The following is a 21,201-nucleotide window of genomic DNA, read 5'->3' as shown; positions in this document are numbered from 1 at the left end:
GTCTGACGAGGCTCTGCCTTTGCTCCCTCCGCTGGAGCAGCTGCAGCAGCTCCTGGTGGTGCTTCAGGCCCTGAAGAGCCGACCTGTGGCCCTCACTTCCAGGCAGTCGCCTCCTTCAGGACATGGATCCATTTGTTCAGTGTGCCACTTACTCATCGATAAGCATTTCAAGAAAAAGCCATTGCTCATCAAGACTGGGGGCAGCCGTGTTAGGTTGCCTCCTCTTAGTGTGAAGGAGAGGTATTATCTAAGTACTAGTTTTTAACATTTTGAAGTTAAAATGCCTTGTACCCAATACATAGGTTGTTTGCTGGAAGGAAGCGCCTCTTCCCCTCCCCAATATAACTATGTTCAGAACTGGTCATCCTTCTTCAGCTGTTTAGCTCGTTTGGTCATATTAAGAAAGCATAACTAATCAAGAATCCATGCTTGAATTACATCATCGGAGTGAAATTAAAAGCTGCTGAAAAGCTTACAAGCTTTGGCTGTAAGATTCAGGACCCTGTGAAGGTAGACAGGATTATTTTTGCCTGGTACAGACTTGAATCTCTTCCTGGAGGTTGGCAGTGTGGCATTTCCTTTTGCAGAACACCTCCCTCCCCGCAAGCAGCTTGTCTACCTTGGTAGGGCCAAAGCACACAACTTCCTATGCTTGCGCTAGTAGCTACGTGGCAGTGAAATCCAGAAAAGCCTTGGCTTCCCAGCTGCCTCTAAAAATTGCTGAGTTTAAAAACTGAAGTCACCTCTTTATTACTTTCTACTAAGGATAGACTAGAAGGTTTGATTTACTTGTGTCCATGTTCACAGATGTGCATGTGCCTTTGCAGCTTTGCCTAAAGGGGATTATTTCTGATTCCATCTATCTTTGGTTCCAATACTAATGAGACTGTTAATATTTTACAAGCTGGTTCATCTTGATCTTGGCCCAAGAGTTTTATTTTTGGTATTACACACTAGGTTGTTTAAACTCTTCTAATGGGATCCTTAGCTATCACATATTATTATTATTTGGTTTATTGAAGAAAAGGAGTTGCTTTTCGCTCCATACCAGTACCACTGGTGCTTTATTTTTTCTAACATAGATGCTGCCTGTTCGGTTTTTTTAATTATTTCCTAACAATCGTCAGTTATGATTTGGTTCCAAGCTTTGCAAAAATAAGTGTTTACTTTCAGCTGCAGTGAAAGTGCTGACTAGAGGTACGGCAAGTACTGATACCAAGGGAAATGTCTGTTACTGGTTGAATATTAATATTGAACTAGCTGTCAGCTTATTGCACTTCAGTAGCTTCTGCTCATTCAAGTAAAACTATCTTGCAGAGTTCGATTAGCCTATGAACCTGCTTCCTGTTTCAAGATGTTACTTTTGGTGGTTGCTTTCTCTCCTAAATATAAATTTTAAAAGCTGATGAAGAGAATAATTGCTGCTATGCATCTTGAATATAAAGCATGTTTTCAGGATCTCTCAATGTTTTTCTTTACCCCCATTGGTATACCTAGGCCGATGCAGATAGTTTTTACGTGGCATGCAATGGCCGCCAGTTCAACTCAATAGAAGATGATGTTTGCCAGCTGGTCTATGTGGAAAGGGCTGAAGTACTGAAATCGGAAGATGTAAGTGTGAATAATTCTTGTATTTGACATAAGTATATTTGTATAGTGTACAGTTGAGAGTTCAGGTGTCTGTGGGAATGTCCAGCACAGGCCAGTGTGCAGAAAGATGGGTGGTTGCCGGAGGTGTGGGGAAGAGAGGAATGGAGAGTAACCGCTAATGAGTACGAGGTTTCGTTCTGGGGTAATAGGAGTATTCCAGAATTAGATCGTGGGGATGCTTGCTCAAACTTGCGAATATATTAAAAAACACTGAATTGTATACTTTAAAATGGTGTATTTTATCTTAAGTTTTTTCAGATTGTCCAAAACCATAAAAGAAAAAAAAAGGATATCTAAATTATTGAAATTGAGTGTTCATCTATTCTAGATAAATAAAACATCATCTGGAGCCTAGAAGAAGTGTTTTTGTTTTAAATTTCAGCCCTTAATTCCCATCTTAATTTTTGATTCTGTTTTGCTAGCAGTTTGTAATTGCTCTGATCTGCCATCTTCCCTGGTAACCTTTCCTACCATATGTGCTCACTGGAATCATAAAGTAGCAGATTCAACTGTATTATATTTTTAAGATTTCCTTTCTTTTAAAATAGACCTAAATCAGCTTGTTGGAAATAAGTTCTGATTAGATTGTTCTGTCATTAGATGAGGTAAAATAAAAATTGATACGTGATAAAATCAGGCTTCCTTTCTGCCAGGTGCTGTGCAAGCCCTCAGCGTTAGAGATTCTTTTCTCTAAATGAACTCGGCCCCTTGAGAGATTTCCTGTAAATATCTGCTCTTCACGGACCCTAGATTAACGTGCTTTTTCTCAGCCTGTCCCGTGCGTGCCTCCCACCTTTGCCTCGTTAATTCCTGCTCGTCTTACAGCTGGTGGGGCTCAGATGGAAAATTAGTGTCTTGGGGTGCCGTTCTTGACCACCTAAACCATATGTCCCCTATGTCACACCCTGTTCTAGCTTCCTGTTCTTTACTTTTGTTTCATAGCACTTAAGACTATTGGTAATTATACTCTTTTTTAAAACTTGATTTTTGTCTCTCTACTGGATTTTAAGCTCTCTGAGGGCAGGGGCTGACTTTGTTTTTTGGGACTTACTGAATCTGTTTTTGCTCACCATTGTTCCACACCTAGAACAGGGTCTGACACACATAGCAGGGACTTAATAAATATGTGTTAAATGAATAAGTAAATAAAATCATTGTTGTTGATACTATTATCACTTAGTAGAATGTGTTACGTTTCAGTTTACTCTGGAAAAATTATTCAGATCCATTCGTATTCTGTTGCTTTTATTCATTTGTGTTCTGTTATAGTCACAGACCTTTAGAGTTAGAGCTCAGAGTCTGGTAACATTTTAGATCCTCTGTTAAAGTTTCAGCAGCAGTCTTCCTTCCTACAGTGTCAGCTCCGTGAGGGCAAGGGTCTTTGTTTTGTTCACCTCCATGTCCCCAGTACCTGGGAATATAGGAGGTGCTCTATCAGTATTTGTTGAATGAATGAAAATCTTACCAATTTAAGTTATTCGCAGAGAGCAATAGTGTTGAAAACATACTGCCAGGAGTCAAAAAGCCACAAGAAAACTACTGTTGTTTTTTTAAAATGAGAACCAGTGGGTGAAGAGTGAGACTTACGTGAGGTGTTTCCCTGTAGGGCGCCAGTCTCCCCGTGATGGACCTGACCGAGCTCCCCAAGTGCACGGTGTGTCTGGAGCGCATGGATGAGTCTGTGAATGGCATCCTCACCACGTTATGTAACCACAGCTTCCACAGCCAGTGTCTGCAGCGCTGGGACGACACAACGTGAGTGCAGGAGCTCCTATCCCACCCTATCAAAGCCCACAATTACCCAGAATTCAAAAGAGCCACCACCAAAAATGAACCATTCCAAGTATTTGACTTTCTAAACCTGGGCTCCACAATAGTAATGAGGTCACATGGAAGGGCCTTCCATTTTTCTTCACTTTCTTCAGTTCACATGGGAACCAGCATTCTCAGACCAAGTCTTTTAGTATGTTGATTTTGAATCCTTGTAGAATTTCCCAAAGCAGCGTGAGTTATTGTTTCCTTCCAAGAGCCAGAGAATGAGAACAACAACAAAAACAGCTTAGCTTTGAAGCTCTCATACTACGATGAAATCTAGGTCTAAAATTGTATTTATCACCTGCACTGATGTCTGTCATTTATTTTCTTTCGCTTTCTTATCCACTGGGCTGTAGCAATCTAACGTTTTAGATTTATCACATTGTTGATAATGTTGATGGCTCAATAGCCAGTAGCAATAGCACTCACTAAATATGAGGCACATACACACCTACAGTGTCCTGTTTCCCAGGGCAACAGAGGCCTTATTTGTAGGGCGGCATTGGGCACAAAAAGAACTGAGGTGTAAGTAACCTGTACCTTTTGTTTTTAATTGAGGTTTGTTGCTCCCTTTGCAAACTGCGCAGTGGGTGGGACTTAGCTAGAAAGGTAAATCAGACGCTGGCTTCTTGGGTTTCCCAGTATAGAGAGGAAGGCGCAGAATCAAATAATTGTACAAATAAATGTGAAGTCACAGCCATAACAGGTGTTAGAAAGGAGCAGTATGCAGTGCTGTGACTGCAGAACTAGGGCCCTGACACAGCCAGGGCTGGCTGAGAAGTGGTATCTCAAGGAAGATGAGTAGGAGTTAGCCACGTGAAGAGGGGACCAGAGAGAAGGCAGTGTGGGGGGAGGGACATATGTGGGAAGGGGAAAATCACATGCCAAAGCCCAGAAGTTAGCCGTGAGAGTCCACAGGAATCTCTTCTCCGTCCCCAAGTGACCAAAAGAGTGGCAGCTTTCACACAGCGGGGACCTTGTCTGGCTTGCTCATTGCTGTGCCCCTCACACCTAGCAGGAGACCTGGTACATAGTAGGAACTCAAATATTCTTGAGCAGATAATAAACCCTGGGTTTTCCATAACTTATTTAGCTGCAAAAGAATCTTTTCTATAGAGTCCTCAGTCAGTTGTGTGGCATCATTGGGGAAGAATTGGCCAAGTTTAAATTTGCCGTGAATAAAACCACACTGAGATGTGTGCATTCCATAAAGCGTTTTTCTGTATCTTGTGTCCATCTGCCACACCATATAAGTTCTGGACACCTTTTTGTTCTCCACCACTCCAGTTTTACTTTCAGTACAGGTTAAGCGTCATACTAGTAGAATCATAGCATTTTAAAGTGGGAAGTTTCTTCAACAACTATCTTGTACAGCCTCCTCATTTTACAGAGGTGAAAGTTAGCATATTGGAAGTGTCATGGCCAGAGAAGGCCAGAACTGGGACTGGAATTCAGGGTGGGGTGTGAGGCCTAGCAGCTGCCCCCACTAAACATGCAGGTCCTTCAGCAAGTAGGTTTTGAGCCTCAGTATATGTATAGTACAGGCCTGGGTGCTAGTGGGAGAGAATCAGACACAGATCCTCCTCAAGGAGGTTCAGACTGCTAAGAGACTGTACTCATATACATAAATGCATATGATTCCGGGTAGAGATTGGAGGACATAGAGATGGCTCCCCCACCAGGGTGGTCAGGGAGGACTGCGTGGAGGAAGTAGCATTGGTACCAGGTCTCGAAGGGTGGTATTTTGACACGTGATGACAAAGAAGGACATTCTAGGAGGTTTTCCTCAAATATCTCCTCAGGAATTATTTTTGGAGGGGAAGGCAGGAAAATTTAATAAACTTAATTATTTTTTAATAGATGAGATGGTATATCATAGAGTGCTAGTTGTATAGTACAGATAAGTTTATTTTTGTAAGTTTTTCCCTTTTTATTCTCAGGTTCATACATTTCAGAAAGATCATTCTGTCACCATGTAGAAAATTACATTTCAGAATTAATTTGTTTTCTTATCCAACCACTACTGTAGCCACCAAGCAGACCAAAGTGATGACAGAGCTAGTTTTTACCTCTGACCAGATGCCTGCTGCTTACCAGCTGCCATTTTGTTATTTCTTCAAGTTTGTCTTCGGTCTTCTCTTGATAAGAAAGAGACAGACTAGATCCTTTAGCTTTCTCTTTGGAAACAGACTCCTTATCTGTGACAAGAACCAAGTGTTATTCCGCTAATTTCCTTTTCTTGGTTTTATTTACTTAGTTGGGTAACAAACTGATACTCGTTGTATCGTGAACATTCTTTTTGGCACCAATTCAGTTAGCCTCAACTATAACTCACTTTCTAGTACTTCTGCTCATCTGACACAAATATTCATGACTGGTACTTAGTTATTTTGTCTTGAGTATAACAGACAAGGGTTAATGAATTTTTTTCAATGCCCCCCTGTTTTTTCATCTTTATTAAGGTATAATTGACAGTCAGAAATTGTATATATTTAAGGTGTATGACTTGATGACCCAACATATGTATACACTGAAATATTCACCACAACCAAGCCAGTCAACATACCTGCCACTTCATACCTTTGCCATTTCCCTTTTTGTCTTCCTTCTTCCTTTTTTTTCTGGTGGTGAGAACACCCAAGTTCTACCTTGTTAGCAAATTTCAAGTACACAGTATAATATTGTCAACTGTAGTCACATTGATGTACACCAGCTTTGCAGAACTTACTCATCTTGCGTAACTGAAATATTGTACCCCTGTTTTCTCTCCCCCCAGCCACTGGTAACCACCTTTCTACTCTGTGTATCTATGAATTTGGCTTCAGTGCCATTTTTATTGGCTTTTTATAAATCGAAACTTGAGTACTCTCAGTGCAGTGGTATCTTCTTCTATATCATGCTCATGGTATGGGAAAATGTCACGTGTGTTTCAGGAATTATAGTAACATCTTTTTTATTTTTTTAATAATTTGGTGAAATTTACTACAGATTTTAGCTCCAACTCTTAGGAGCAACCTTGAGCAGACAGGGTACATTTTAAATGACTTAAACCTTTGGGAAGTGGGGACCAGGTAGAGTGTTTAGAGTAAAAATACTTTATATGGATAACCAGACATGAAACAAAATTAATAACTTGTCTCAAGTCCCTAATCCTAACCTATAGATATTTAGTTCTTTGATTATGTAAACTTTAGATAAGGGAGTGGGAAAAGGTAATGAGATTGCTCCCTTTTCTTCTGCTTTAACAGGATTTTATATTTTTTCATTTTGTTTGAGAATAGCTCAAAAGTATCTTTTGAATGATATTTTTAGTTATGGTAAAAGTACATAAGAGTGAGGATTTAAAATTCAACTTTTGATTTTTGGGTTGTGTAACAGCTGTCTTTTATATTTAATCTGTACCATTATCTTTTGGTGTCCTGGATAGGTGTCCCGTTTGCCGATACTGTCAAACTCCAGAGCCAGTAGAAGAAAATAAGTGTTTTGAATGTGGTGTTCAGGAAGTAAGTAACGGGTAGTGGGAAAGAATAATGAACACAGCTTTAACTGTCTGGGTTTTTCTTCTGCCCTGCATGGCTTAAATTCTTGTAAATGCTTTTTCAAGACTGATTTTTTTTTCTTTTAGTCTAGGGTCAGTCAAGAAATATAACTACAAAGATTATTTGACTCCTAAACAAAATACTTCATGCTTTTATTCTTTGTTCTTTGAAAAAGCTCTGTTTTTTATTGATAAATGAGAAACTTTTTTCTTGCTACGTATTTACATAGCGTTCCATAAAAATTGGAGCGAGAAAATGATTGACCCATAAAAGCATCCTTGCTTGTTGGGTTTTAAACACATTTATTCAAAACTCCTGTAGAAACAACTCTAAATTTTATTCTGTGTCAGCCCCCTTCCCACTCTCAGTGGGGCAGATCATGTATTTTTTTATATAACTAATTAAGATCAAACCTTCTTCTTGGCAGAACCTTTGGATTTGTTTAATATGTGGCCACATAGGATGTGGACGATATGTAAGTCGACACGCTTATAAGCACTTTGAGGAAACCCAGCACACCTATGCCATGCAGCTCACCAACCATCGAGTCTGGGACTATGCTGGAGGTGAACCCCACTCTCATTCTCTAATTTGGTGCATTCTGTATGAACACTTCTCCTTCAGAACCTTTCTGCTTTCTCTCCCGGCTTGACATCTTCCTGATAGTTGTGGCAAACTTGAGCCCTATAGGGCACTATGTCCTGTGAATGGCCTGAATTGCATGCTATAAAGAGAGTTAATACTTCCACGCTTGCCCTCTGATTCTTTTTTAAAATTCAAATGATTTAGCCCACTCTTAAAGAAACATTGCAATTTAGATCGGGAAAAACAAAAATTTGGTCAAAGTTAAAAGCTCATGAAGACACTTTTCATTCTGAGAGAAATGTGCCTTGGTTGACTCATTCTTTTCTTTAGATAATTATGTCCATCGACTGGTTGCAAGTAAAACAGACGGAAAAATAGTACAGTATGAATGTGAGGGTGATACTTGCCAGGAAGAGAAAATAGATGCCTTACAATTAGAGGTAAGATAACATTATTAGTAATTATGAAATACCTATTTCTACTGCTTTTTACTATTCTAACTTGAAAGGTGGTTTGGGCTTTAAATACTGCCATTTACTCTGCATGTCAGCTTTTTTTAAAGTTCTATTATTGCTGTGAAGGATTATGAAAATATTTTTATTTTGTCTGATTTTCTTTGAAAATCTAAATTTCACGGTGCCTTACTATTTTTTTTTTTTAATTTTTAAATTTTTCCTCCCCTTCTTTCGCCTCCCCCCAACTCCAGTTCAAGCCGTTGTTTCTCAGTCTAGTTGTGTAGGACACAGCTCCCTGGCCCACGCTGGTATTAGGAGCCTTGCGCTCCCCCCGCTGAGGCAGTTGGTTGTCAGTCAGCCTCTCACGGCAGCTCTCGCTGCCTGCCGGCGACCTCAGCATTAGGAGCACGGCGCCCCAACCACCTGAACCACCGGGCCGGCTGTCCCCTGTGCCTCACGGTATTTTCAAAGTGATGTTTCTCATTGTCCCGAGCTCTAGTATTAAGGGTGCCCTTTGTAAGCTGCTATAAAACTGGAAGTTAATAACCTTCCTGTAGGCATTTCAGTAGCAGTTGGAAACTGAGCAGACATGGTCAGAAAGAGGAAACCCCTCTAGCGTCTTTCTGTGTCCAAGAAGCTTTCCTGTATATATTAGGCTGGCATGTTATGAATTAGAGGCTTATGTATTCAAATGTATGCTCAAAGTATATAGTTTCTGAATTCGACGCTTAGATACATAAAGCCATTTTAAGGTATTCATATATTTAAAGAAACAACAAAATGAGCACAAGCTGGTTTTCTCCATAGCAGTAAATCCCATCTACTATAAAATCAACGTAGTACCAATTTTATGTTAACGGAGAAGTTTAATACGAGTCCTGTTGCACATAAATTTCAAAATGATTGTTTTAAAAACATACCTTAACCTTGAGAGGAAAGGGATATTTGAAAACTTGCTTATCTTTAGACTTTTAATGTCTGATAGATTCGGTAGAAGGGCCTAAAATAAGGCTGATGTTGTTACCATTAATAAATTGTATTGTCATGACAAAAGTTCAAACCTTTTACGTTTTTAGAATAAGTAACCCTTCCACAATAACTGTAAGTGTGTCAGTGAATATTTACTGACGGCTGCTGTCTGTCAGCCACTTTTCCTGGTGGTGGGAATACAGCATCAAACTGCCTGTCCTCATGAAAATTGCATTCTAGTGACATATCCATTCTCCCAGTTGTCCTTTCTCTTTGTTGCACCTTCAGTCTCTTCTCTAGCCTACAAACATGTTTCAGTTTCGTCTAGTCTCCTAGAATAGTCTTTCCAATTCCATTCCTTGGCCCACATTTCTCAACATAATACCCCAGAGCTTTCCATAGACCCCCATCTCTCCAAACCCTAGACCCCAGCCACTGGTGTTACTATTTCATCTCTGAAGAGACTTAAACATCCACAGCTCACATCTAGGTCCAATAGTTCTCTGGAATCAGATCTCTGTCTGTCTCCTCCTCCTGGCTGTCAAGAGCCCTCTCAAATCTCACTTTCTTTCAGAAGTACTACTGTCAAAAGCCGCCTATCCTTTCCCTGTAGTTACGCAGCGCTGTTCATTCATGTAGTGAGGCAGCAAACATTTCTTGACATCTAGCATGTTCCAGACACGGGGGGTACAGAAATAAAGATGTAACCCTCGCTTTCAAAGAGTTCACAGCCCAGTCAGGGGGACAGGCAGGTGAACCAGTGATTAAGTGCTGGTGTTACAAGTACTATTAATGACAGGCAGAGCCAAAGGAGCTGAGAGGGGGCGTAACCCAAGGCTGGGAGGGACATGGACAGTCTCCTGGTGCGTGGGGGGGGGGCGGGGGCGGGGCTGAGGGGAAGGATGAGCTGGTTTGAGTTACACTTTAATTTTAAAACTGTGTGGTTCTTCTTAAAGTCAGCTTAAAGAGAAACAGAAGTTTTTTTCACGTACATTTGTCTGTTTGTCCCTGACTAGATTGTTAACCCCGAGTACAGGAGTGTGATTGTGGTGTAGTGAGTAGAGTAGAACCAAGGTTCAATGTATATTCTGATGGTTACTGTTACTCCATAGGTCATTAAAAGTCAGGTTTTAATTGAATTTCAGAGACTTACAACAGTGACTTATATTTTGGTGTTTATTCTCTATGTTTCTAGTATTCGTATTTACTAACAAGCCAGCTGGAATCTCAGCGAATCTACTGGGAAAACAAGATAGTTCGAATAGAGAAGGACACAGCAGAAGAAGTAAGTTTCTGGCTTAGTGACTGCTGAAATGCCACGTGGCAGGACAACCTGGCGTCGGGGAGGGAACAGGCAGAGTACAGGGAAAACAGAATCTTAAGAATCTTCCTTCTTAGTCTGATAAATAATACAGAATAGAGAACTGTTTTGCCTCTAAAAAGAAACCTTTGTTATACATATGTCAGTTGTGTCTCATAAAGCTGGAGTTGGGGGATAGAAAAAAGGAAACAAGAATTTGGAATCAAATGGCTCACCCCAGTAATCTAACCAAGAGCATGATTCCAGAGAGAAGTGGTAAACCCCTGAGTTGTCATTATATTAGAGACTGAGCCTATGAAGGCAATATCAGGGAACAGGAAATTCTAGACCACAATGAGAATAAAATTAGTCAAAAAGAGGAAAAGGAGGAGACAAAAATACTCTATTGCAAATGCAATCAACTAAGTATAATTTAAGAAGGGGGGGAAGTAGACATGTATTCTCACCTAGGATTACTAAGTCAAGAATATATTAAAATCATATTGTATGCTCAGCTCTATACTGTACTAAGGAAGAAATAAAATACCTGGTATGTACCCTAAAAAAAAGAAAGGAAAAAAGAATCCTTGGATTTAAAGGCATTAGCATTTTGGGGTTGGGGGCGTTGTTTGTTTGTTAGTTCACTTCAATCAGGTTTTCCAGTGCCTTGTGCAGTTCTATAAAAAAAATGTACATGAGGGTTGTAATTTGAGTCAGCCAGTTGGTTTGTCAACTTGGGAACAGCTGCTTTGGGGAGCGGAGCATGGGCCTCTGAGGCAACAAGATGTTACTTCGAAGTTGATGGAAACAAAATTGAGCAGCTGGAGCTTCAGTGGTCACCACAGTGTCTTATTGATCTAGGGTGGTGGTTTTCAGATTTTAACGAAATAATCCCTTAAACAAGGTGCCATTCTGTACTCCAATGGTTAAAAGAGAAAAGTGGGGTGATTTGGGTGGAGACCCAGGTGGAGGGTTCAAAACTCCACCTGCTTGGTTTTCCCTTTGTTTTCAGCATTTACAAAGAACCCTGAGGGTCCAACAAAGGGATTTTGAAAACCAGTGAACACTTGAGGGTTAATGTTTAACTAGGATTCTGAGAACCATTTTCTGGACCTACGAACAGTGTTCATAATTCTTTGATTCCTTTAGTACTAAAGAAAAGCTTCTAAATTTTTTAAATGATTATTTTAATAAGTTTGTGAATCCCCACCAGTGACTGGGCCTTCTGGTACGGACTGCAGAGCTGGGCCTGGGGCTCACCTTTGAGTAGCTGGGATTATCCTGGAGCTTAGCAGGCAGGGCCAAAATCGCACGTTATGCCAGGCCCATGGGCCCAGCTTCTGAGTATGCCTACAGATGAGGAGAAATCGGGTTTTTAAAGGCTTAACATCAGCTTTCAAATGATCTTTAGTTAACAGTTCTTGATGAGGGGTTGGCCGGTTAGCTCAGTTGGTTAGAGCATGGTGCTAATACTGTGTTTCCCCGAAAACAAGACCTAGCCGGACCACGAGCTCTAATGCGTCTTTTGGAGCAAAAATTAATATAAGACCCGGTCTTATTTTAATACAAGATAAGACTGGGTCTTACATAATATGATATAAGACCCGGTCTTATTTTAATATAATATAAGACCAGGTCTTACATTAATTTTTGCTCCAAAAGATGCATTAGAGCTGATGATACGGCTAGGTCTTGTTTGCGGGGAAACACGGTAACACCACAGTTGCCAGTTTGATCCCCACATGGGCCACAGTGAGTTGCACGCCCTCCTTAAAATAAAAATAATAATAATTATTATTATATAAACTTAAAATTACATACATTTAAAAAAAAAAAGTTCAGGATGAAATTCTTACAAGAACTTTCCAAGCAATGGAAGTGCCTTTCAGAGGCGCTCGAGGTGACTTGCCGTACTAGTTCTGAATTGGGCTTGATTGGAGTACATGGGGAAAGGACGTGTCCTGAAGCCCTCAGGACAGAGAGCATGGGTCATGGCCACTTGATGTCAAATTACGGTCCCGAGGTGGAGCACTGGCAACCCGAGCAGCCTCCCTAAATGGGTTTTTCTATGGACTATACCAGCGTGACCACCTAAAGTGCTTCGTGCAGACCCTTGACAGCTAAGCTCAGGATTCTCCGTGCCTTTTAAGATTCTTTAGGATTAACTGCATTCTCTAACGCATACCCATGAAAAGCCAAGAGCCAGAGAAGCTAAAAACTGTGAAACTTGTGTTTATGTTTAGGTAGGGGTAAGATAGAGGCAAGGGCCACCCTAAATAAAAACTCCCAGGGCTTGAAAAAGATGTTTTGTTTTCTAATAACAAATGTTGCTTATCCGTAAGTTATTGGATGATGCGAGCCTTTTGTTCCTGCCACTGTCCTCCGTTGGACCAGTCCTCTGTCTGTTGGCACCTCCAGCAGTAGAGCACATGCAAGGAGAAACAGTAATACACCATGGGTTTCACTGACAGATTCCTGTTCATGGGCCTCCTGTAAAGTTAGTGTGTGGTGGGGGTGAGGGTTGAAATTCATTGTGTGCTTCAATTATACTATTCCTGTCCCCTAAAGCCTGAGGTAGTACAATTATTATAGCATGTCTCTTCTAGAAAATGAAGCTCATACCCACTTCAAGGTTCTTAGTTTTAATAGGGTCATGTATGAAGAACATAGAGTAGGCCGTCAGGACAGGTGAATTTCCCTCAACATACCTCTTTTCTCTTTGGACCTCTAGATCCATGTGTATCTTTTTTTTTCCCCAGCTGTGGACTGTGAAGTGTGTTTGGTGGATCACAACTGGCATTTTTATTAAAAAGAATAGGATAGGTGTAAAATATTTAAGTTTGTCACATTTACAAGGTATGATCAAACAATACAGTGAATGTTTAAATTTTTAAAAATTTGTTACAGTAAAAGACACATTGCCAATAACCCTCCTCAAAATACTCCCCCTCACTTCGAACACACTTATTCCATCATTGTTGCCACTTTCAGAAACAGTTCTGGAAGTCCTCTTTCTTGAGTGTCTTTAGTAGCGCTATTATAGCTGCCCCGATGTCCTGAATCATTTTGACTTTGGGGAAGAGCCAAAAGTCGCATGGTGCCAGATCCGGTGAATATAGTGGATGAAGACACACCATAATGTTTTTATTTGACATATACCAGAAATTGCCATATACCAGAAGTGATGGAGATAGAAGATTTTATAAAAAAGAACCAGTCAGAAGTGAAAAATACAGTAACTGAAATGAAGAATACACCAGAAGGAATCAACAAATTAGACGAAGCAGAAGAGCGAATTATCAATTTGGAAAACACAATAACCAGAAACACCCCATCAGAGCAGCGAAAAGCAAAAAGAATCCAAAAAATGCGGATAGTATAAAGGGCCTCTGGGACAACATCAAGAGTGCCAACATTTGCATCATAGCGGTACCAGAAGAAGAGAGAGAGCAAGGAATTGAAAACTTATGTGAAGAAATAACTATGGAAAAACTTCCCTCACCAGGTGAAGCAAATAGACATGCAAGCCTAGGAAATGCAGAGTCCCAAACAAGATGAACCCAAAGAGGCCCACACCAAGACATACCATAATTAAAATGACAATGAAAGAATCTTAAAAGCATCAAGAGAAAGGTGTTTACTTAGGTACAAGGGAGCTCCCATACGACTGTCAGCTGATTTCTCAACAGAAACTTTGCAGGCCAGTAGGGATTGGCACGAAATACTGAAAATAATGAAAAGCAACAACTTACCACCAAGATTAACCAACAAAGCTATCATTTAGAATCAAAGGACAGATAAGGAGCTTCCCAGATAAGAAAAAGCTAAGAGTTCATCACCACCAAACTGGTATTACAAGAAATGTTAAAGGGACTTCTTTAAAAAGAAAAAAACTAAAATATGAATAATATTTATAAAATACATAGCAGGTGCTTGGGCCATAGGATTTAAATGCTCAGTCACTTTCAGTTCCTATTGCCCCATGATGCTATTGCCCCAGCCTCACTACTTCTTCCCACCTAATCTCCCCATATCCTTAGAGTAGGAGACTTGAGACGTTTGCCAAGTCTGCAGATCTTCACACCGGAGTGAATCCGGTGTCTGCCTAGCTAGACTTCAGAAGACTCTTGGCTAGGATTGCTGCCGTCTGACACATAATACAGCAGGATTTGTCAATTCTCTTAGTTTCTAAGACAGAGTAATATGAATTAGTTCCATATAGATTGCCTTTATAAATAAATTCAATAAAACAAGAACTGATAATGTTCCATATGACTTCATGAGAAAATTAACAGTGAGTTTGGGAGGGGACCTGAAACAGAATCAGCTATCACACGTTTCTTGGATTAGATTCGTTTCTTGGATTATTTGGATAATTTTCAGAATGTAATCTCAGAAGGAGAAAAAACGATGGTGAGGTGTAAGAATGGGAGGCCCTGGGCTAGTCTCCGAAAAGCCATCTCTTGCTCTACTGCCTGAAACTGTCTTTGCTTTCGAGCAGTTTCACTTGACATTCAGCAGCTCCGTCCTAGTATAGAGAAATAGTAAGAAAAAAAGGATTTCTCAATTTATTTTATTCCTATTACAGGAATTCTTTAAAATGATTGTCTCCCCTTTTCTAAGTTTGGGTTGTCAAAGTTATATACACGCAATTAAAAAAAAAAAAAGGCAAAGTTAGCCCTAAAGACCACACAACTTTGTCTTTGTAAAATGAAACTCATCTCTGTTTGCTCTTTCAGATTAACAACATGAAGACCAAATTTAAAGAAACAATTGAGAAATGTGATAACCTGGAGCACAGACTAAATGATCTCCTAAAAGAAAAGCAGTCTGTGGAAAGAAAGTAGGTATAATTGGTCTATTCTTTAACTGGGAAATTTGATTGTAATAGGCTCCATAAACAGATAATTTCCTTCATTCCCATGAAACATTTATTTTCAAGTATGTGTATCACCAGGTTTTCAGGGATCTCCCTATATATGGAGCAAGCTTACCGTGACTTCCTATTTGTTAAAAAACTCGGTGTTTCATGCCATACGGAATGCATTGTCCTTTCCTGGTATCTGTGTGCTTATGGTATGCTCAAATATCTTCCACTTTTGCCTGCAGTTTCCTTGTGCCCAGAGCCTGTAGCTTCTCTGAGCTGTGGTGGCTAAGAACTGCCAGTCAGGAAAGAGACTGTATCTAAGCTGGAGATGGCGTGTGTTTTGGTCTTGGACATGAACTAAAGGTCAAAATATGGAGCAAAAAATTCAGGAACAGCATAGCAAGAATATACTCTACTACTGTAATTTGGGAAGATAGTTGCTACTGGTTGAAATTGCCTTTCTGGCTTAAGTTATAGTCACAAAAATAACTGAATTTTTACCTCTAGACAAATGGATAAAAAATTTAAGAGGGATAATTGTTCTTTAAAAGCTTTTTTTAATAGACCTTTTATTTTGGAGTAAATTTAGATTTACAGAAGTTGCAAAGATAGTAACAAAGAGTTCCCATATATACTTCACTCATTTTGCCCACTATCAAAAGTTGGATTTGTTTTTAAATAGTTTTTTTATGTGGGTGGTAAAAATCTATATAATAAAATTTGCCATTTTACCGTTTTTAAGTGTACAGTTCAGTGGCATTAAGTACATTCACACTGTTGTAGAACTATCACCATCTGTTTCCTAAATTTTGCATCACCCCACGTAGAAACTCTTCACCAAAGGTGTTTTTTAACTGTTGTAAAAACAATACTACAACATTAATAGAAATAAAAATGAGAAATTCTCTTATACTGTCAGTACCCTGACAAATTGAACTGTATTAAAGAATTAAAAAGTTAAAACTGGAAGTTTCCTTTCATGCCCTAGATCCTGCTGTCTAGAGGCTACCCTTATTCATGTTACCAGTGAATATTTACTCTCCCAGGTCTTTGCTGTATCTGTATAAACATCTCATGTACATTCTTTTTTTTCCTACAAAATTTGAATAATGTCAGGTATTCTATTTGGTAAAATACTCTGTTTTAGAGATTTTTTTCATGCTGGCACACCTAGACCTACCTTGATCTTTGTAATGGCTGCGTGGTATTCCACTGTGTAAGAGTCTCAGAATAATTTTAACTAGTTCTCTGTTGATGGACATTTAAGTTGTCTCACATCTTACACCACTGTAAACAATGTTGCGATGAGCATCTTTCTCCATCTGTCGGTCAGGGCAGTCCTGAGTGTATCTATTTTATAGGGTAAGTTCCTAGAAGTACAATAGCTGTGTTAAAAGGCATGTGAAATTTTGACTTTCTACTTATTGCCAAGTTGACTTGCAGAGAGTTTCTACCAGTTCACACTCCAGTGCCAGTGTGTGGGAATGCCTCTTTTCTCCCGTGTGAGATCTTGGGCATTCTGATACATAAAAATGGTGTTTAAATTTGTGATTCTTTACTTATGAGTAAGATCAGGCGTCAAGAATAAGGAATCCCTATTTTTGAGATCCCTTCTCCAGCAAGTGCAGTAAGGTCAGATCGCTTGACTCTCCGAGAATGTCACTTTCCCGTCACTTCTCTATCGTAGTTATCATCTCTAAGTCACCTGTGTAACCCTTGCCTGCAAAACAGAGAAGCAGTAGAAGTTTTACCGTGAATCACAGAATAATTTCTGCTGTGGAAAAATGTCTGTGCTTAAAAAAAAATTATCTTGAAGCCACACTTGGGTTAACTAGAGCAAAACTCTTGGTTTGTAAAGTTGTTGCAATGACAGCAAACCAGTCACCCTGGCTATGGAGGGAGGAGTCTGCCCTAAACGGATTCTGAGGTGATGGCCCCTCTGTTCGATCTCAGAGCAGAAAGGGGACTGTGTCAGCAAATGAAAAACATGCTTTTTGTCTTCCTTTGTTTTGCAAAAGGTGCACTCAGCTAAACACAAAAGTAGCCAAACTCTCCACAGAGCTCAAAGAGGAGCAGGAAATGAACAAGTGTTTGCGAGCCAATCAGGTCCTCCTGCAGAACAAGCTGAAGGAGGAGGAGAGGATTTTGAAGGAGACCTGTGACCAGAAGGATCTGCAGATCACCGAGATACAGGAGCAGCTGCGTGATGTCATGTTCTACCTAGAGACGCAGCAGAAGATCAACCACCTGCCTGCTGAGACCCGGCAGGAGATCCAGGAGGGACAGATCAACATTGCCATGGCCTCCGCCTCGAGCACCCCCTCTTCGGGGGGCAGTGGGAAGCTGCCCTCCAGGAAGGGCCGCAGCAAGAGGGGCAAGTGACCTTCAGAGACACAGGTGTTCTTGAGACTTTTCCCTGGTGCGAGGGGGCGCTGGGGCCTTCGGTTAAATGTGAGGCTGGGCCCTAAGTAAGTACAAGTGCGGATCAAGCTGCAATCGTTTGGATCTTTCATTTGCTAGTGTGTGGTGTGATGAACGTACAGGGTGCTGCCTAGGGGAGCTGATGGAAATGGGCAGCGTTTTAAAAGGTGGCTGCTTTTCTCAACTGTAACAGTTCACTAACCTCAGACATTCTAATGACCATTTTGCCTTCCGACTTGATAGATGCCCCAAATCTGTGTATTTTTCCGTTGTATTTATTGAGTTGGTGTGTTTGACATTCAGTTCTGGGGTCGGTAGGTAAGGTTACCCAGCACGAAAGCATCGAAGCTCCCTGAGGCCATAGCAGCTGCCTTAGAGAGAGATTCGCATTGGCTCCTGAGGATTTCTGACAGCTCCCATCATTGGTCCACTATCGTTGTGATCCCACCCTGCCCCTGGGAATTGAAGCTCTGGTTAAATGTTATATGAAAAGAGGCTGGGCCTATAAACCAGGCACTGGCTTGTCTCCGGCAGCCATATCTTCTTGCTCTAGGGCTAGCCAGGAAAAACAAACAACCCGCGACAGAGTAGACACAGTGTAGGAAAAATGGTGGTGTTTCCACTTTGTTTATTTTTGATGACTCTCCACCTCAGTCTGAACCTCAAATATGGAGGCGGCTTCATGGTGGCTCCAAGACTCAGATCTCAGAGTGGGTTTCCTAGCATCTCGCAGGAATAAGCAGGCAGTTTTATCTTCCATCTGAAAATGTGAAGCCTCTGACTAGCGGATTGTGTATTTTGCTGGGATCAGTATTTTCTGAATGTTTACAGTTGATTGCGCTGCATGTTCAGGTTGCAGCTAGAGGGAGCTTGGGCAGATTTTCAATTACTCTTTCAAGATATAACCAAAGGCTGTTTCCGAATCCGAAAATTAGAATTTTAACAGAGCCTCCTTTAAAACAGTCATTTAATGCTTGTTGTGAGCCAACAGAGGGGCTGTGTACTTTCTGTAGAAACATAAACGTCAAATAATTCATAATGTGCAGTAACTGAGCAAAATTAAAAGTACGAGCCTTTGGAATTTAGCTTCCAAAAGAGGGAGCTGGATCGGTTAACAAGACACACAGTTAAATGGTGAGTTTATTTTCTGCTTTATAATTAGCCAAAGTTCAAGTTATCACGTTTCAGAATTGTTTTTTAGCCTATGGTTAGGCCTCATCCCCTTTGACCTACATGTCTTACAAGTTACTTGTTAGCACACCAGCTGTGTCGCTAATCACCATCCATGGTTGTGGGATGTGCTGCAGCATTTCCCAAAGAACCTTACCTGTAATTTTGCAAAATGAATGTACTCAAACATTCTCAGTTTTCACTTAGGGCAGACCAACTATAAGTCACCCTTGGACTTACATACACAGATACCGTAGAGCAAGAGTGGGAATGTAAAGCATAACCTATTTCTCTTTCCTATAGAGATTCTATTTTATTTAAAATCTATTTTTACACTAGTTAGAATCCTGCTTTTTTGGCCAAGTACTTGTCTTGCATGTCTGACCTTGCAGAAGCTGGGGTGGATTGTAGCATACTAATGAAGAGAATTAGAAGTAGTTTACAAAGCTTGCTGGCTCCTTATTTCTCTGTGATCACCTCCATCAAGCAGCCCTACCACCAGCCGGGAGAGTACAGATTTTCAGTAGAGGTGGGATAAATGTTTTGAAAGGCTGTGCCCAGAGGAATGAGCAAATAGGCAAATGTTTCCAAACTACTTGAAGGTTTTTTAAAAATGTTGCAGAAAAATTAAAATCTTACCAAGAGGTATAAAAAAATGTTTAAAAAAATGGTTAAAAAGTCAGTTTTAATTTGACAAAATTACACAAGATAGAAGCTATTGGTGTTTTCTTCAGGATGGAAGTGAACCACTTAACATCCATACTACCTTGAACAATGAAATTGCATTAAAGTAACCAAACTTTGAAATGATTCTGCCCCATGTGAAATTTGTGTCTCTCTGATTGACATTTGCTTGGGAGCTTGTATCTAAATAATCTAAGTATCAGTGGCCCAGATTTAAAAAGCAACATAAAAATCAACCCTACAATAATATAGTGAGCAGCTAGATGATTATTCTTTCTGCCCCTTTGCTTCAACTTCCCAAACTAATAATAAGTACCTGAGCAGATACAGAATAGGAAAAATTATCTGAATTTGGAGGTTTGGGATAGGAGAAGACCCAGGCACAACTCTTTTGCAAACTTGAAGTAATCAATGTATACACCTGAGACTTTTTTCTAGCCCCAACACCACACTGAGATTGTTTATTTTTGGAAACTGTCACCAATGTGACTTGTTAGGATACACGGGGTAAGATGAAACACTGAAGTGCCCCACCACTTCCTTGTCTGCACATTGAAAGGGCGCTGAGAAACTCTTAAACAGCCGAGCCAGCAGTGTGTGGAAAACTGGGCAGATCACGCACGAATGAACCACCTTCTGTCATCACTTGGAGACCCCTGTCCTAGTGCAGTCGGGATCCACTAGCTATAGATACTGTCCTTAAGGTTGGGCTGTTGTGCCCAGTGCCACATTGCTTGGGCTGGTGGCAAATTCTGGCTCATGTGATGAAGTCCATGGGCTCATCTAAAAAAGGAACATCACTCTCACAACATTGGAAGAAAGCTATTTTGTTTTCTCCAGGATAAAGCTGAATTAACTGTCGTGGCAATTCTGCTGTGGTACTTCTTTCTTGGCAGCAGAAGAGAAATTTTTCAGGAGTCTTACGACCCAACTGCTGCTCCCTCGATGGCGCCAAAGGACATCTACAGCACTCAAAGACCTGCCCATCACCGTAAGTTGAGGGAGCCACCAAGTGTTCCCCAGCTGGCCTCTGCAGCTGGCCACGCTTCATTCTTGCCTGTGAAAATTTCTGAAGTGGGAGTCCTAGAATATCTACATAGTGGCTTCACCCACAGATGGGGCTTATCAAGGTACAATTTTTAAATGACAGGAAAGAGTGAAGTAGTAATAGGGATGAAAGCCTTTCCCTTCAGGAACCCCAAGTTTGACCCCAGCGCCAAAGCCAAGTGTATCCTCTGAAGTTGAATTTTTACCCCCAAACACTACTGCGGTCAGCTTGGAGCGAATGAAAAGACATTCTTTGCATTTGTGCATTAGTGGACTTCAGGAAAGTTACATAAGGCTTCTTTCATTTTTCACTTTTGGGGGGGTGGTGAGGGGTTGTGGCCTCTATCCTGATTAATATCATAATCTACTCCTTTACACGCTCGTTTCATTTTTTAAGGTAATGGTAACCATTTACCACTTAATGGTGACCCTTCCTGAGCCCCTGAAACTCGCGCGCCCTCCCCGGAATGCTCACTTTCAATACCAGGTTCCATCAAACACTGATTTTTGAAAACTGTGTTTCTAAAAGCCAAAACTATTTCGGAATCATTTGAGCTAGTACACGGTTGGCACTGAGCAGCTTACACTGTGATTCTGGAAGCTTAGGAGCGCATGAAAGGGGCTCTGCAGTTGGTTTTTAATCTGGATTTTGCATTCTTGCTGCATTAGAGAAGAAGGCCAGGAAGAGATGAACAATCT

General features: G+C 40.6%; 1 protein-coding gene across 1 annotated transcript in view; it reads left to right on the top strand.

Moving 5' to 3' along the window:
* Nucleotides 1-20,722, top strand: part of BRAP (BRCA1 associated protein) — a 28,538-nt gene extending 7,816 nt beyond the window's left edge. Inside the window, exons 5-12 of the mRNA XM_033097955.1 lie at nt 1,498-1,611; nt 3,257-3,405; nt 6,893-6,968; nt 7,432-7,570; nt 7,920-8,029; nt 10,209-10,298; nt 15,053-15,156; nt 17,199-20,722. Coding sequence (XP_032953846.1) covers nt 1,498-1,611; nt 3,257-3,405; nt 6,893-6,968; nt 7,432-7,570; nt 7,920-8,029; nt 10,209-10,298; nt 15,053-15,156; nt 17,199-17,562 — 1,146 coding nt within the window. The 3' untranslated portion in view covers nt 17,563-20,722. The remainder of the gene's footprint in view (nt 1-1,497; nt 1,612-3,256; nt 3,406-6,892; nt 6,969-7,431; nt 7,571-7,919; nt 8,030-10,208; nt 10,299-15,052; nt 15,157-17,198) is intronic.
* Nucleotides 20,723-21,201: the final 479 nt, after the last annotated feature.

The sequence above is a fragment of the Rhinolophus ferrumequinum genome, chromosome 25 (genome assembly GCF_004115265.2).
Source record: "Rhinolophus ferrumequinum isolate MPI-CBG mRhiFer1 chromosome 25, mRhiFer1_v1.p, whole genome shotgun sequence".
In the NCBI taxonomy this organism is placed as follows: Eukaryota; Metazoa; Chordata; class Mammalia; order Chiroptera; family Rhinolophidae; genus Rhinolophus; species Rhinolophus ferrumequinum.
Note: the sequence above shows the minus strand (reverse complement) of the source record. Positions and strands in the feature narration are given on the sequence as shown.